Here is a 16006-nt window from a genome sequence, read left to right as displayed (position 1 = left end):
TAAAAAAATGGTTGTATTTAAAATTAATGGTTTGTAAAATATGTCTATATTTTTATTGCATACTTTTTACATTTTAATTTTTTTTTGCTCCCTCTTAGATCAGCATTTGAGGAAGAACCAGAAAATACTCCCTCAACTTTGCTCAAAGAGCATGCAAAATAAGAACAATATGGCACACCGTAATATTGCCATGGGATTATTCATAATGACTCTCTTATCCTTGCTGGGTGACAGTTCAGCCTTCCTGTTGAATCAGCGTCTGAAAGGAAGATTTCAAAGGGACCGGCGGAATATCCGCCCAAATATCATTCTTGTTCTTACTGATGACCAGGATGTAGAACTTGGTAAGAATTAAAGGGATTATATGGTAGTAATTGATAAATATGGCATACTTTTCACTGGTCCTAGAATTTACTTTAGCTAGTTTCTGATGGTACATAAATTTGTCTAGAGCAGAGATGGGCCAGCCATATTCTGTGGTCTATATTAAATTTCTCAACCTTGGCAAATGTTAAAATCAGAGGTGGTATTCAGCCTTGTTTCTCAGGCGAACCAGTAACAGTGGCTGTGGGAGACTCCGCCCACCTGCCCTAACGTAACGCATGACCTTTTGCACATGAAGAAACGCACTCACATTTCAAACCAATAGGGAAGGTGAATCCCGCCACTGGTTAAGATGTATGGAATCCAGAATTTCCCTGCCAACAATGGGAGTTGAAGTGTAAGAGTCCCAGAGTGCTCCATTTGAAGCCACCCAGTATTGCCAGATTATATCATTAAAATCTGGAAGCAAAACAACCACATTCTATATTTTAATTTTTGAAGCATTCTGAGTGGTTTGCAGGGATGGTAATAGAATGATTTGTCTCTTCAAAGCTTCCTACACTTTCCTCTTTTGCCCCTCTCAGAACATGGATAAAGAGTCCTCCCCGTTACAGACCAATTTCTTCCAGTGCATCATACCATTTCTGGATGACCTTCTGCAGACCTTTAGAAGGGCAAGATGTAGCCTTGATCTTTGAAGCATCATTCATCCAGGTCAAAATTCATGTGTAAACTAAAACAATCTGTTATAGAAATCATTGCTTTGGCAAGGAGAAAACAATTTGCTGTCTAAATGTTTCTAAATGAAATACGTTCTATGTTACACAAATTAATTTCTGATTATACACTGCGTTTCTCTATCTTTCCTAACATCTAGCAGATTTAAAGGTGCAATCTATGGTGTATATAATTCTACATTTTTATAAAGCAAAATTATTTGTTCAAATCATTTGTTTAAACATTTGGTATTGATAAGGCATTCTAGATTTTAATAATAAAATAAGCTCTTGTATGTTTGATTCCAGATTTCTAGGAAATGAGGCAGACTTTGAGAAAGGAATTAGAGCTTTGCAGTATTAGGTCAAGCTGGCACATGTTCTAGTTTTGCCTTCATTGCACTTCATAAGTATACTGAACAGGCCTGTGTTTGTTGCCACTCAGACTTACACACCCATATCCACAAATAAATATTCAAAGGATAACATGGAAATAGCAGTAAGACAAGAAAATACATAAGTCATATAATTAAAGTTGGAAGAAGACTTGGTTAGTTTTGTTACTGAAAAAGTCATTATTCTTTTGTGAACCTAATATTTTACTTGTCTAGAAGAATTAATGTCAGGATGCCATCTTGTTTCTGATGAAGATGGATCATTTCACTAATTGAAGATTTAATTGTTGAGGAACAAGTTTAAATAATTATGTTGTTCTTACAGTAACAATTTGTAAAAATTATTATACTAATCTTTGCAAAGTTGTTTAAGTATGGGAAATTGGTTATGATAATATCAGAGTATTTTTGTTAGATTTCTGTCATATTTCTAATTTTGAGGTGCCAAATCTTGACCCCAGAATTGCATGTAGCTTCTGAAAGCCTCTACAGAACCCAGAAACCAACCCCCAAATAATTCCAATATTAATATATCTCCAATTTCGAAATGAGTATCCTTTGAAATTCATTGCATTCATGTTTAATTCTGTAAAGAGTAAAAGAGATGCTGTACAAGTTACTCAAAATGTTTGTACTATACGACATTTTAAAACTAACAGTTCTGGACTTTGAAAGGTGAATACCTTAGAAATGGTTATTTTTCTGATATTGTAATAGCCTCATATAAAAAAAAACATGGTATTAATCATTGCGATCTGTCCTAAGGAGCATTACAATAAAACTCCTTATTTTTATGCAATAGAAATTCAAAATACTTACATTAATACTATAAGATGAGTCATAGTTATTAATGGGTAGCTTGTTAATTTTGCTGATGTTCCTTTTTTAACATGATTTAACATCATAAAAATTATTTGCATTTCCTTTTGAATTCTTAAATCATAGCATATATCTACTGCATCAAGGAAGGAAAATTTTAGTTTCATGAAACATTTTTGGGTGAGAAATTTATGTGTCTCAGAGCTAGACAGACCTGTTTTAATAATGCATATTCCAAAAAGCTTTGCACATTATCTCACAGTCTCTTGTGACTAAAATTCAGAGGGTGGTCCTTAAAAATTTATCATGATCTGTTTTATGCTTGCCTGCTTGTCTCTGATGCAATTGGCAAAGTTCTCTGAGCAGTAGAGTTCCTTTCGCTAATAATCTGTTGTACTTCTGCTGATTTCAAGCACAATGGCTCATGTGTCCAAACAAATTAAGATCTGCTGGACGAAATGCATTTGACGAAGCCATCTGTGAGATCATATAGTGCTTCAGAATAAGAATGGTACTTAAATTGGCTTTAAGCTATTATGTCTCATTCCATTTGTCTCTCTGGATATATATATACATTTTGATGGCTACAAGGCCCTACTGCAGCTTGGATCTCTTCAAATAGAAGTAAACTAACAGTTCTGAAAGTGTTCATTTTGGGAGTTTGCTGCAGGGGTGGAATTGAGAAGAATATTGATCTGAGAACTATTACACGGAAAGGCAGAATAAGTAGTCTATTGTTTTAGTTGGAACCTGAGGCTTTTGAACAATATATTGAGTAATGCTGAGAAATTATTGAACTTAGTGTAACTTACTTCTGAGGATACATTCTTCAAGGTTGCAGGTATAACATTGTAATTCACTGATTCCTATGAAGTTATCAGTATCAATAAGTATCAATAAATACTATATCAGTAGATCAGTTAACTACAATTAGTATCTTACAGTTAAATATTTAAATAAAATCAAGTTAAACAGCAAATAATGATACAAAGAATACCTACTTTTCAACAATAATGGTGCACAACTTGTATTCAATGTTTTTAACTACAGATAGTCCTCCACTTATGAGCACAATTGAGCTCAACATTTCTGTTGCTAAGTGGGTTTTTCCCCATTTTATGACCTTTCTTGCCACAGTTAAGTGAATCACTACAGTTGATAAAGCTAGTAATCTGTTAAGTAAATCTGGTGTCCCCATTGACTTTGATTGTCAGAAGTTTGCAAAAGGAGATCACATGATCATGGGGCATAGCAATAGTCATAAGTACGAACCAGTTGCCAAGCATCTGAACTTTGATCACATGATCATAGGGATGCTGCAAGGGTCATAACTGAAAAATGGTCATAAGTCACATTTTCCAGTGCCATTATAACTTTGAATGAAATAAAGGACTACATGTTCTATTTCATTCCCTAATCCCTCTGTGATACATGTTTTTCTTTAATTATATCTGAAAAAAGATGAAGAATCTGGAATATTTTTGTACTGCTCTACAAGTTTAAAGAGGTTAAGGATAGGAGGTGATATCTTGGCTTTTACGCTAAAGGCAAACAGTCTCCATGTAAATAACCAAATACATTTTTAACAAGATATGTTCACCCAAGCCAAGATATGTAGATGGCAAATATGTATCAATCATATAGTTTTATGTATGTACAATTTAACTACCAGTAAATCTTAACATGGCATTCAGCAAAGCAAATTATCTAGCTTTTGGGAGCATGAGAGAAAAGAGGTACAATATTAAGCCCAGAAAGCTTTGAATAGTTACCTCTCCCTCCAATATAACATTTTCAAAGTCAGTGTCATTCTGTCATTCTGTTGAACATTCTGCTGGGCACCAGAGACTTTATTACTAACAGAAAAAAATATGTTTAAATGAGTAGTAACTCCAAATCATAAACCCAAATCTCAGTAATAGATAATTCACTATCACTTAAACATAATAACTATACACTTAAATGATTGGACTGGGCTTTATGAGATGGCATATCATCACAAGTCTTTGCAAGCCTTTGCAAGACACTGTAACACTTATTTGCAATATTCCAGTATCTTACATTAAAAATGGATAAGAATATATCCATTCACACACACATACACACACACACACACACGGTGTCACAACCCCTGGTATGCCCAAATATGTGAGGGAGCATACTGCTTCCCTTTTTCTGTCTTTCACTTCACCCTAGGAGCCATCCAGGCAGAAAGCCATTTTTTTATGTTGCCTTACATTTGTGTTGCATCCCTTTATTTATTTATCAGCACAAATGCAACGAACATACGTATGTATGTATGTATGTATGCATGCATGTTTGTACACACACACACACACACACACACATATATATACACACTTTTCCAATGTGTGTATGTGTGTGTGTGTATCAGCCCATTTAGAACCGGGCCACTGAAGTGTGGGCGAGTGCGCACACATGTAAAATCATATCCTCTCCCCCACCTCTTCCATCGGTCCGCCAAGTTAGAAAGGTTGGAGACCCTTGTTGTATAGGACCCAGATCCAGTGCAAAATGTTGTGGTAAGTGTTGGACCACAGCTAGTACGTACTGTATGATTTTTGGGGGGGAGGAGTGTAAAATTTAGATTGATACTCAGAGCCTTTGGAACTCCTGCCAAAATATAGAAATGTTCAATTCCATACAATCTTGGAAAGGCTTTGAATGCTACAATACAATATGTTGGAGGCACACCCCATGTTTTAAAGCACCACTAAAATAAATATGTTTAAGAGTACAACTTTTAATCTGGTTCTGCCATCTTGTAAGGTAATATACTGTTACCCTGCTTATCCGTGGCAATGAAGAACAATAAGCACAAGTATTTAAAATAGCTAAAGATTGATATATAAGCTTTTTGTCTAAATATATAATATTCTTTTTAATCCTTATTCATATTCCAAACTTTAAAGGTAGATTTGTTTCAAATTGTGGGGGGGAGCGCCACTTCTCCAGTTGAAACCAGTGACTTTGCTGTTCTTAAAAACCATAGCAGGCCTTAAATTTAGATACATATTAACCCCTGATTTTTGCTACTACTGTATACATCACACACGTCAAGATTTTTTAGATTTTGATGTTTTATTTTTTAAAAAAATAAGGTCTTTTTAAAGATTTTAATATCAGCTTATTTTTTAAAAAGTATAGGATTTACTTTACATTTGCAGTTAAAAAAACCCTCAAAAAATGCTATAGAAATTTGTTTAGGATTGGTATGATTGAAAAAATCTTCAAAGGTTGAAAAGATTTTGAAGAGCTGCATGATATCACAAGCTATATGTCTAACTTGTGTTAGGCATTAAACTTATACAAGTTTCTCTATCAGCTACATGTTGATGTTTCATGACAAATTAAATCTCCATTATCATAGTTTTGCATTGGTGTTTGGGTACATCATATATAAAACAACTATACTCTGCAGAACTGTGCTAATAGAGATTTAATTGGACACGAAACATCTATATAAATACATGCCCTACATACATGCATACATACATACATACATACATATATATGTACATACCGTATATACTCGAGTATAGGCCGACCCGAATATAAGCCGAGGCACCTAATTTTACCACAAAAAACTGGAAAAGTTATTGACTCGAGTATAAGCCTAGGGTGGGAAATGCAGCAGCTACCGGTAAATTTCAAAAATAAAAATAGATACCAATAATGTTTTTGAATATTTATTTCAAAGAAAAACAGTAAACTAGCGGTGTATTCAATGAAATACTTCACTCACCTCATGATGCTGATGTCCCGCTGTGATGATGATGTCCCGTGCAGCCGCGGGAGCGATGTCCCGCCTCCTATGACACACGGCACAGTGATTCCTATCATTGGATCACTGTACCAGAGGAGGTGGGACATTGCTATGTGGCTGCTTGCCATAACAAGGAGGAGGTGGGACATCGTTGCAGAGCGGCAGGAGGGGGAGGAAGGGGAATCGTAAGACAGCCCTGCATTACATTAGAACGTGAGGAGGGGGGATGGTGCGGTGCACGCTGCGCGGCAAACTGACACAGAGGGAGGGGAAACTCAGGGGCACTGGGCCATTCACGAGTGTCACCCAGCGGCATGGCCCTGCCCCTTTTTCTCCTCCATTTCGGGCAAATTTTTAACTGACTCGAGTATAAGCCGAGGCGGCTTTTTTCAGCCCAAAAAGTGGGCTGAAAAACTAGGCTTATACTCGAGTATATACAGTACATACATATAACAACTGTGTCTAAACACAAATATGTTTTTATGTATGTATTTAAAATATATATAATGTATTTTGCATACATGCATACATTAAAAAGCACTGAATATTTATAAAATTTTAAAGTCATCTGTTAGTTTCTGTTCTCCAGAATTCATCCATTCAATTCAAAGTCTTCAAGAGTTGGCGTTAATGGTATGATTTCTGCTAATAAAATGCAACTTGGTGAAAAATGTAGCTCTATGGAGGTCAGTAATTAGTATTATAGGTTGGAGCGTGTCACATATCCATTAAATCTCTGCTGCACAAAGGGTTTTCTTTTCTTTTTTTCTTTTTTTTTGTAGTGTATGAAATGCTTTCCATAAGCTAGAAATTAATTAAATATGCTCATATTACAGTGAAAAGTGGGACTGAGAAAATCTGAGAATTTTATATCCTGGCGGCTATTTGAGCCTCTTAGTGACCTCATACTAATTTTCTGTCTCCCAAACCAAATCCAGACATTTTCAGACTGCTGGTTCAGAAATTTGATAAGTTCCTATTATGTTTGTCTAGAAAAATACAGTGTTTCTACAATTAATTGCTAAGTTGAAAAATATATCTTTCATAGTGAAAGTTTTTTTTAAATGTAATTTGTAGTTACTACAAACTATAACAATTGGATTACAACTAAACCAAACCAAGTTTCTTTATTTCTGTTTGAGTGTTCATCTTTTGAAGGAACACTTTCCTTCTAAGCCAAGTTTCTTGCTATTAATTAAGACTGCAAGAATATATGGCAAATGCCTCCTAAGATCCTAAAATAGTCAGACAGGGCTTTATAGGAGTTTACAGAATTAAGTAGTAGATAGAGATTTCACTATATAACTCTTATTGAGCCAAGGTGGCGCAGTGGTTAAATGCAGCACTGCAGGCTACTGCTAGATCAGCAGTTCAGCGGTTCAAATCTCACCGGCTCAGGGTTGACTCAGCCTTCCATCCTTCCGAGGTGGGTAAAATGAGGACCCAGATTGTTGGGGGCAATAGGCTGACTCTCTGTAAACCGCTTAGAGAGGGCTGAAAGCCCTATGAAGCGGTATATAAGTCTACTGCTATTGCTATTGCTATTGCTTATCTTTCTTTGAGATCTGCAATGAAATAATAAGTTATGCAGCTTTGTATAACAGACATATGTACCATGTTTTCTATTTATGCAGAATTTGCATTGTGGGATTGGGTTACAATATATATGTACACATAAACAAGTTTCAGAAATATGTGTGTTTGAAAACAAATTGATGTAGAAACTTTTCATGTATATAAAACATGTATATAAAACCTCTTTATAGAAATTTTTTTGTTCTTCCACTTTACAGAACAAAAAGCCAGATCTCCAAATTACTTATACTATGCCAGCCCTTGCCTACTGGCACTGTTTCCATTCCAGTGCATTCCAATGTTTTAAAAACATTTTGAAGACAACCTTGAAATTTCCATTTGGGCCAACCTCAAAATAATGAAAACAAAAAGAATTGAACTCCTTCTCCACCCCAAGTTTCCAAAAATTTTCTGAAATAAGAAAAAAAAAAAAACCTCTTGCCTAGCTCTCAACTCTGCAAAAGGAAAATAAAATTAATTGGATGCACATGCCTACTCATCCATATGTTGTGTGTATTTGTTGTGGTTATACACAAAGAAATTTAGAGATACCTATGATGGGAAGCTGAAAGGGATCAAGCAATCCTTCCTCTTGAAAGACCAGGAGGTTGGGGGGGGGGCACAAGGAGTGATAAGGCAGGTTATTTGAGGTTAAGAAACCAAATAAGTTACAATCAAGTGAAAATTTGCTCAGATCTCAAACACAACCCAATTTGATGTGATTACAGAGGCCTGAAGCAGCTTTTAATCTTGTACAAAGTCCCACAATACCACTGATTTATTCCAAATACCTGAATAAATATTTTGGAAGATCCTAGCGTATTTAGAATGTCTGGGTCAATGAAATGCCATTAATCTTATATGATGCCCATTTTGCATGACATACAAACATAAATGTGGTTTAAATACAACATTGCTACTAAATATTGCAACATAACCGTTAGACTGTCTGGAATAGTTTTTCTCCTTCAGAGACAAATATTTTGCTTAGTTTAGTGTGCCCAATTAAACAGATAAGTAATGACGTTCCAGAAAAGGAATGAATCAACTGTTTGGGAGATTTTATTTCCTCTTGCATCACTTGTCTTGGGAGACAGGATAAAGGAAGGAAGTTTTTGTTGGATGAGTTTGCCATTGTTTTAAAATATTTAAAGCCAGTCTATTTAATAGTGTAACAAAAGGGAATGTTTACCTTTCACTAATCTGCCCCTCTGGATTAGCTCTCAAACTAGAAAGAGATTATGGGTTTCTGTACTAAAGACTGTTGATCTATAGGATCTTTTCATTACAGTGGTTTTATTAAAAGAAGTTAATATCCCCAAGGGAAGCTATAACATGTACTATTATTTCAATAAAAATGCCTTTAAAACATTTTATGTTTTAATAACATTTATAACAGAATGACAAAAGATTGATGAAACCTGGGTTATTTAAAGAGGAAGGATGCAAGCTGATAAGATTATGAGATCTACCTTTTAATAGTTTAATTAATTATAAAAGTTCACCTAAAATGTCTTCTGCATTTTTAAAAGAGAGGATGGGATAACAGGAAACATAAGTACATGGACACTTTTACTATGTTTTTATGCTATAAACCAGTGGTCCCCAACCTTTTTATCGCCGCGGACCAGTCAGCCTTTGATAATTTTACCGTGGCCCGCTGAGCGCGCGCAGGGGTGGGGGGGGCGTTGTTCGCGACGACACATTGATTGTTTATATATCAGATTGTTTTGATTAAACAACTTTTATTTTATTGTATTTAAACATGCCTTACAAAATAAAATACAATTACATAAATATAAAGTGCTTTAATATGCCTCCCCCACCCGGACAGACTTATGTTCCTCAAAGACCATCCTGAACCCTCAACCCGGACCAATCTTTCTGCCCGCCCTCCCCCTCCCCACCACATTCGGCGGGCAAAGAACAGAGCGCACGCGCGCGAATGCCGTGGAGAGAGAGAAAATAAATATATATATAAATATATAACTGTTTGGGAGTAAAAGCGGGGAGGCGCACCCGGCCGGGGGGGGGGAGGAGGAGGAAGGAGGGTGGGAAGGAAGCTGGCAAGCGAAGAACAGAAAGTAATTAGCAAGGATTAAAACGACCTGCCGGAAAAAGGAGAGGGGGAAAAAAAAACACCAGATCTGACGGCTAGTGCAGCCTCCACCGGAGGGGCTGCAGAAACACACACCGCCAGTCCTGTCCTTCCTTTCCAACCAGTCTCTCTCTGCGCGCGCATACACACACACACACACCACACAAACACACACCCGCCGGCAGATATGCACGCACACACACTTTTTTTTTTTTTGCAATTGGCAGAACTACGGTTTTCTTTCTTTAAAAAAAAATAATTAAATGGAGGTGGGGGGTGTGTGGAGAGAAAGGGAGAGAAGCGGACACATAAAACCGAGCCGCACTCACGAACCACAGCATGCATCTGGGTGACAAAATTGCAGGGAGAAAGCAGGAAAAGCCGAGGAGAGAGCAAAAAAAGAAAAGAGCCAGACCAAGCACGGCAGGGCGGGAAGGAAGGCGATGATGATTGGGGGAGGTTTGAAAAAGCAGATCCAAGCGCAAAAGTTACTGAGTCATTTCAGCGGCGGCCGGAACAGTTTTCTTGACTCCCTCCCTCTCTCCCTCTCTCTCTCCTCTCTCACTCTCTCACTCTCTCTTTCCCTGGCGATGGATCGGTGCGGGTGGGGGGGGAGAGAGAAGGGAGGAGACGGCGAGGGAGGGAGGGAGAGAGAGCCGAGGGTGGGACCAAAGGGGGGGGAGAGAAATGCATTTAAGAGGAGCGGATTTAAAAGAGCGATCATGGCCCCCGGCCGCTGCGCGGCCTGGTGCCAGGTACTCCACGGCCCGGCACCGGTCCGCGGACCGGGGGTTGGGGACCACTGCTATAAACCACTGGCAAAAAATTGTATTGAATCTGGCAGTATCTAAGCACAACTAATCAATAAAAGAATAACATGGACTTAATATACAGTATTTTCATTTCAGAAATTACTTTCTATTGTATGATTAATTTGATCATAAGTTCTTTTTTTCTCAAGAAGGCATAATAAGTAAGTTAATAACTTTAGTATCTAATAAGAGGAGCAGGAAAGTAATTTCTGAGTAATTTCTTTCCTCCATTGCAAATTCTTCACATGAACTTTTCTGGGTCCTATCATTATAACTAAGAGCCCCTCTTCCAATTTCCAGTTTGGCAATTCTTGTGTAGAGCAGGTGGGACACATGTTATATCCAGGATATATTGGTTTATACCTATTGTCTGTTTTCAATGTCTGGGCTGCTGAGATATCCTTTGGAAATTCCAAAGCTTATAACTTTCATTTTGCAGTATATTTTGTAAGAGAGTCTTCCGGACAGAGAGTCTTCCAGCAGCCAGCCTACAACCATAGAGCGCGCTCCTAGAGCGGCCGCTGCTGGAAGACTCGGCAGCCGAGTTTGGGAGTTTGGAATCGGAGAAGATGTTATGCTCGGAGCGCAGCGGCGGCTGCTGCAGGGAGAGCTGGGCCCGGACATGTTGAGGCTAGAAGGCATGCCTGCTGGGGGTGGAACAGGGGTTCATGCAACCCCCTTTTCCACCCAGGCAGAGCTCCATGCACTGACCTAGGGGGTATCCCTAATGTGCCAAGTCGCGGGAGCTGGGGAGCAGGCAAAGCACCACATGGCTTGGTGCCCTAGGGATACCCCCTAGGTCAGTGAATGGCACTCTGCCTGGCTGGAGAGGGGGTTTGCCGGGTGGTTGCCCGTGAGCTTGGTCACCTCATGGCTGCTTTGCCCCTGAGGCTGTGCCCGGGTCTTCAGGAGCCAGTTTGTAAGGGAGCAGCTGCCCGATAACTCCAAAATAATAAGCCCTCCCCTATAATAAGCCCAAGGTCATATTTTGTAAGTAAAAAGAAAATAAGACCCTGTCGTATTTTCGGGGAAACACGGTATCAAGTCACATTTCAGGAAACAGAATAGCCCTATCTGTTGAGATTGTCCTGCTCAATTGTTTTGTTTTGTTTCTTTTGGATTTTTTTTCTTTGTGTCTGATATGCTTCTTTAGATTTCAAAGTTTAAAGCTTAACTTGCTGACAATTTGGAACAATCTGATATGGCTATTGTGCTATTTCTGTAACATTATGTTAGCTTGAATATTAATATCGGATTGTTTGGGTTTGTTTGTTAAATCTTCAAAGAGTTTAAAACATCAAAGCTTTTACTAAATTCATACTTTTGCAGGGATAAATAACAGATGTGTCACCAATTTTCCCTTGCTTAAATGCCTTTATCATGATTGGCTCCTTCAGCTTGATACTTAGGATGAAACTGATAAAACTTGTCTTTTTCTACATGATACTGTTTTTCTTTCCTCAGGTTCAATGCAAGTGATGAATAAAACAAGGCGGATTATGGAACAGGGAGGTGCACACTTCATCAATGCATTTGTGACGACACCCATGTGCTGTCCATCCCGCTCTTCTATTCTTACAGGGAAATATGTCCACAATCACAACACCTACACTAACAATGAAAACTGCTCATCTCCATCCTGGCAAGCCCAGCATGAAATTCGTACATTTGCAGTATACCTCAATAACACAGGGTATAGGACAGGTAAGATCACTGCAAAAAGACCCATGTTTTAGTGCTAAGGTTGAAAATGTATGTATTATACTTGCCATATAATGCACATATAATTTCACATATGTTAAACAAATACCACTCCCAAATTGTTGCCGTACCAATGTTTTATATTTCAGCTTCTAGAACTTGCATCAAGCCTAACATTTTGATCTACAGCAGTGATACCCACATGGGAACCCACAGGGGGGCAATTTGATTTTTAATAGGGGAAATTTGAACCTTGTTTAAACCAAGTTAATGGCTTTTAAGCTTCCTCCTTGTGAGTAGAGTTTACTTTTTGAGTAAAGTAAGAATTATATGTCACAGGGAGGGCATCAGGATTTTAAAGATGCTTAGATGGGGCATGGCCAAAAAAAGGTTGGGAACCACTGGTCTAGAGTAAGAGGGACCAAGGTTCATGTCTACCCTTAATCACCAAACGTAAGGTGACTGTGAACAGTTCACTCTTTCCCAATCCAATTCACCTCAAAAGGTTTTCATTGTAGGAGAAATTTGGAAGAGGAAGTAAATCACGATACGGTTAAGAAAAGATAATGGAAGATGTCCTTAATGTGAAATAAAAGGAAGCGGGTGTTGGGCACAATTAAAGGTTTTGACTGGAAGACAGATCTACTCAAACCACCAGGAAGTTTTTCTGTTCAAATGAATGAAAATTATGCAAGGATCTAGTAATGCAGTTGCGCAACTTCCATTAATTTTATATGTGTGACTGGGAAGGGCAAATTCCCAGGGTATTACATCTCATTTTCTGTAAGTGTAGAAAAGGGTGGGATTTGAAATCTGTCATGGAAACCAAACAGGTTTTGGGACAGGTAGAATATAGTATTCAATGGGGAAAAAAAGGAGGCCTAGTCACAGCTATCCAAGAGTTTCATCCAATATATTTAACTGAGATTTGATTTAAAGGTGAGCAACGGTTAGACTTTGAACAGTCATATATTTCGTGTTTCTTTTAGCTCTTTGCCCTTGTTCTTTCAGCAGCAGGCCTGCAATCATCAGTGTTGAACTTTTGGTCCTGCAACTCAGGGTTCCCAATCTTTTAAGCCTATTTCCTACAGCAATTTGATTGCTCTCCAAATAGAGCTTGATTTTTTTTTTAAAGCCAAGATAGCTATCCATATCCACCCTGCCAGGCTTTTGTTCCTTTTTTGTTATGGTCTATTTATTGACTGCAATGTACCACTTACTCCACTTTTATCATTGACAAATTTTATATTAGTCATGTACTTTGACTTCTGTATTGCTGACCTATTGCTACTGTTCCTGCTGCATACATCATCAGAGATTTGATAATTCAGCCTTTTTACTGGAGGGTGGTGGGGAGAGGAGAAAGAGTTGATCCAGAAAAGAAAGTTAAAAGGGCAAACAGGCTTCTCTTCTCTTGCTACCTACAGTATGCTGATTGGATATTTATTTCTGATTTGCAAAGATGCCCAGTTGCATCTTGCTTGGCTCTTAATGTTAAATCACTTTAACATTAACTGTACAACATCTCATTGGCCTTTTTGTCTTGTTTTGTTTAGCTTTTCCTTAAAGATAGTGCTCAGGACCCCAATCCAGCTTGTGATCATAGGTAGCCAGAATAATGATAATTTTACTTCTCCTCGGCCACTTCTTCTGAAATAAACATCACAACTATCCATGCATTGATTTGAAAGGTGTTTTTTTACATCTATTTAAACCCTAAGAGACAAAGACATACAGAAGGTGGTGGCCGAAGAGAAAGTCTGAGAATTTAGGCTACAAACAGGCATATTTTATCTTTAAGAAGTAATAAGAAGATAGCCACATATTATATCGTTAAAGTAGAATGCAGGCCTATAGTAAGCTGCCAAGAAATGAGCCGGCAGAGAGACTAGCATTGCTATACTTATTAAAAGCATTCATAAGCATTTAGTTCTCTTGAATGCTGTTAGGCAGAGGAAAAAGCCAGTTGAGAGATGCTAAAATAGGTGGCCCTTTTCCTATCATTTACAATCCTAGGATCAACATATCCAGGATGCAAAAAACCTGAATATCTATTAAAGGTAAAGATTCCCCTCGCACATATGTGCTAGTTCTTTCCAACTCTAGGGGGCGATGCTCATCTGCGTTTCAAAGCCGAAGAGCCAGTGCTGTCCGAAGACGTTTCCATGGTCATGTGACCAGCATTACTAAACACCAAAGGGGCATGGAAAGCTGTTACCTTCCCACCAAAGGTGGTTCCTATTTTTCTACTTGCGTTTTTACATGCTTTCGAACTGCTAGGTTGGCAGAAGCTGGGACAAGTAACGGGAGCTCACTCCATTTTGATCAACAAGCTCAGTGTCTTAGCTACTGAGTGTCAAAAATTGAGATTTTGATTGTGTGTGTGTGTGTGTCACTTTGCTGCCATCTAGTTTTTACCTGGATTTTTGCAGACCATATACTCTATTAAGAAATCCCAATTTAGTTCATTTTTTTCTGGGAATTTAAGGGCTGCAAATTCAGCAGAGTTTCTGATGATTGGTGGTTTTTTACTATTAAAACTATAGAAATTTACCTTCAAATAAAATATTAAACCAGTGAATTCAGAGCAAAAGGAAAGACAGTTAAATTAAACATTGCAAATATTTGGAGAATAGTAAGAGTTATTTAACGATGGAACAGATGTCCAAAAGGTGTTTTTTCAGGTGGCAACTAGACTGCCTTGTCTCTTCTTTTTTCTCTTAAGAGGATTCTCTTCTCATCCAAGAACCTTCTTCAGCTCTGACAGGATAGTGGGGAATGGAAGGATTTATATTCCTTGCAGACAACTTGTAATTTGCATCCTTTTAGAGGGTGAAGCACTTGGAGGTTTATCTTTGTTCTCAGGGTCACCTGTGTAGTGCTCCTGGTTCCCGTAGCCTGCAATTTTTTCCTCACACTATTGAAAGGGTGTTCATCCCAAATTGTATAGTTAAAGGTCTGTAGAGATTTTCAGTCATCTAGGTCATGGTTGTCCCAAAGGTGCTTTTTCAGGAGGCAACTGGACTTTCTTGGGTTTGTTTTTTTGGTTTTTTTTTTTAAGACATTTCGCTTCTCATCTCATCTGAATATCATGGATGAGCAAAAGATCTTCAAAAAAAAGGGGGGGAGAGAAAGTCCAGTTGCCTCATGAAAAAGCACTTTTGGGACAACCATGACCTGGATGACTGAGAATCTCTACAGAATGGAACAGATGGATCCCCTTCAACTGTAACCAGAGGTGGGTTCCTACCAGTTCGCACCTATTCGGTAGAACCGGTTCGTCAAATCTACCAAACCAGTTAGAAGAGGTTTTACCAGTGAACCTGGAAAGCAGGACATACCTACAGAAGAGGTTCCAAAAAATTTTGAAACCCACCACTGGTGGGTGTGTAACGTCCCGCTGTTATCTACGCATTAATAATGATCTAGTAATATTTCCTTATACATTTTAGGGACCTTTCCTTACATATTTGGTGTTTTCTTTCATACTTTTGGATTTCTAATTTCTGTTTCCATTAGTTGGCAATTACTAAAACCAATCCCACGTAAAAAAGTATTCAAAGCCTTCTTGATTTTAATTGTCAGTTTATTTATTCCTGCACATTGTAAAATTTATTCATTTACATATCTCTGTTTTTCCACTGTTGTGCAACAGTGTTTCCATTTGTATCTGGATTACTGCAGAATCCTAGATTTTATACTGCTAATAGGAGCCACGGTGGCACAATGGTTAGAGTGCAGTATTGCAGGCTACTTCTGCTGCCTGCTAGCTGCCTGCA

General features: G+C 38.1%; 1 protein-coding gene across 1 annotated transcript in view; it reads left to right on the top strand.

The window, feature by feature from the left end:
• The window catches only part of SULF2 (sulfatase 2), a 108222-nt gene that overhangs the window by 15895 nt on the left and 76321 nt on the right, over positions 1 to 16006 (top strand). Inside the window, 2 exon segments of the mRNA XM_032219086.1 lie at positions 99 to 344; positions 11991 to 12230. Of these exon segments, the coding sequence (XP_032074977.1) occupies positions 99 to 344; positions 11991 to 12230 (486 nt within the window).

This window comes from Thamnophis elegans, chromosome 5 (assembly GCF_009769535.1).
Source record: "Thamnophis elegans isolate rThaEle1 chromosome 5, rThaEle1.pri, whole genome shotgun sequence".
Lineage (NCBI taxonomy): Eukaryota > Metazoa > Chordata > Lepidosauria > Squamata > Colubridae > Thamnophis > Thamnophis elegans.
This window is presented reverse-complemented; position numbering and strand designations above follow the sequence as displayed.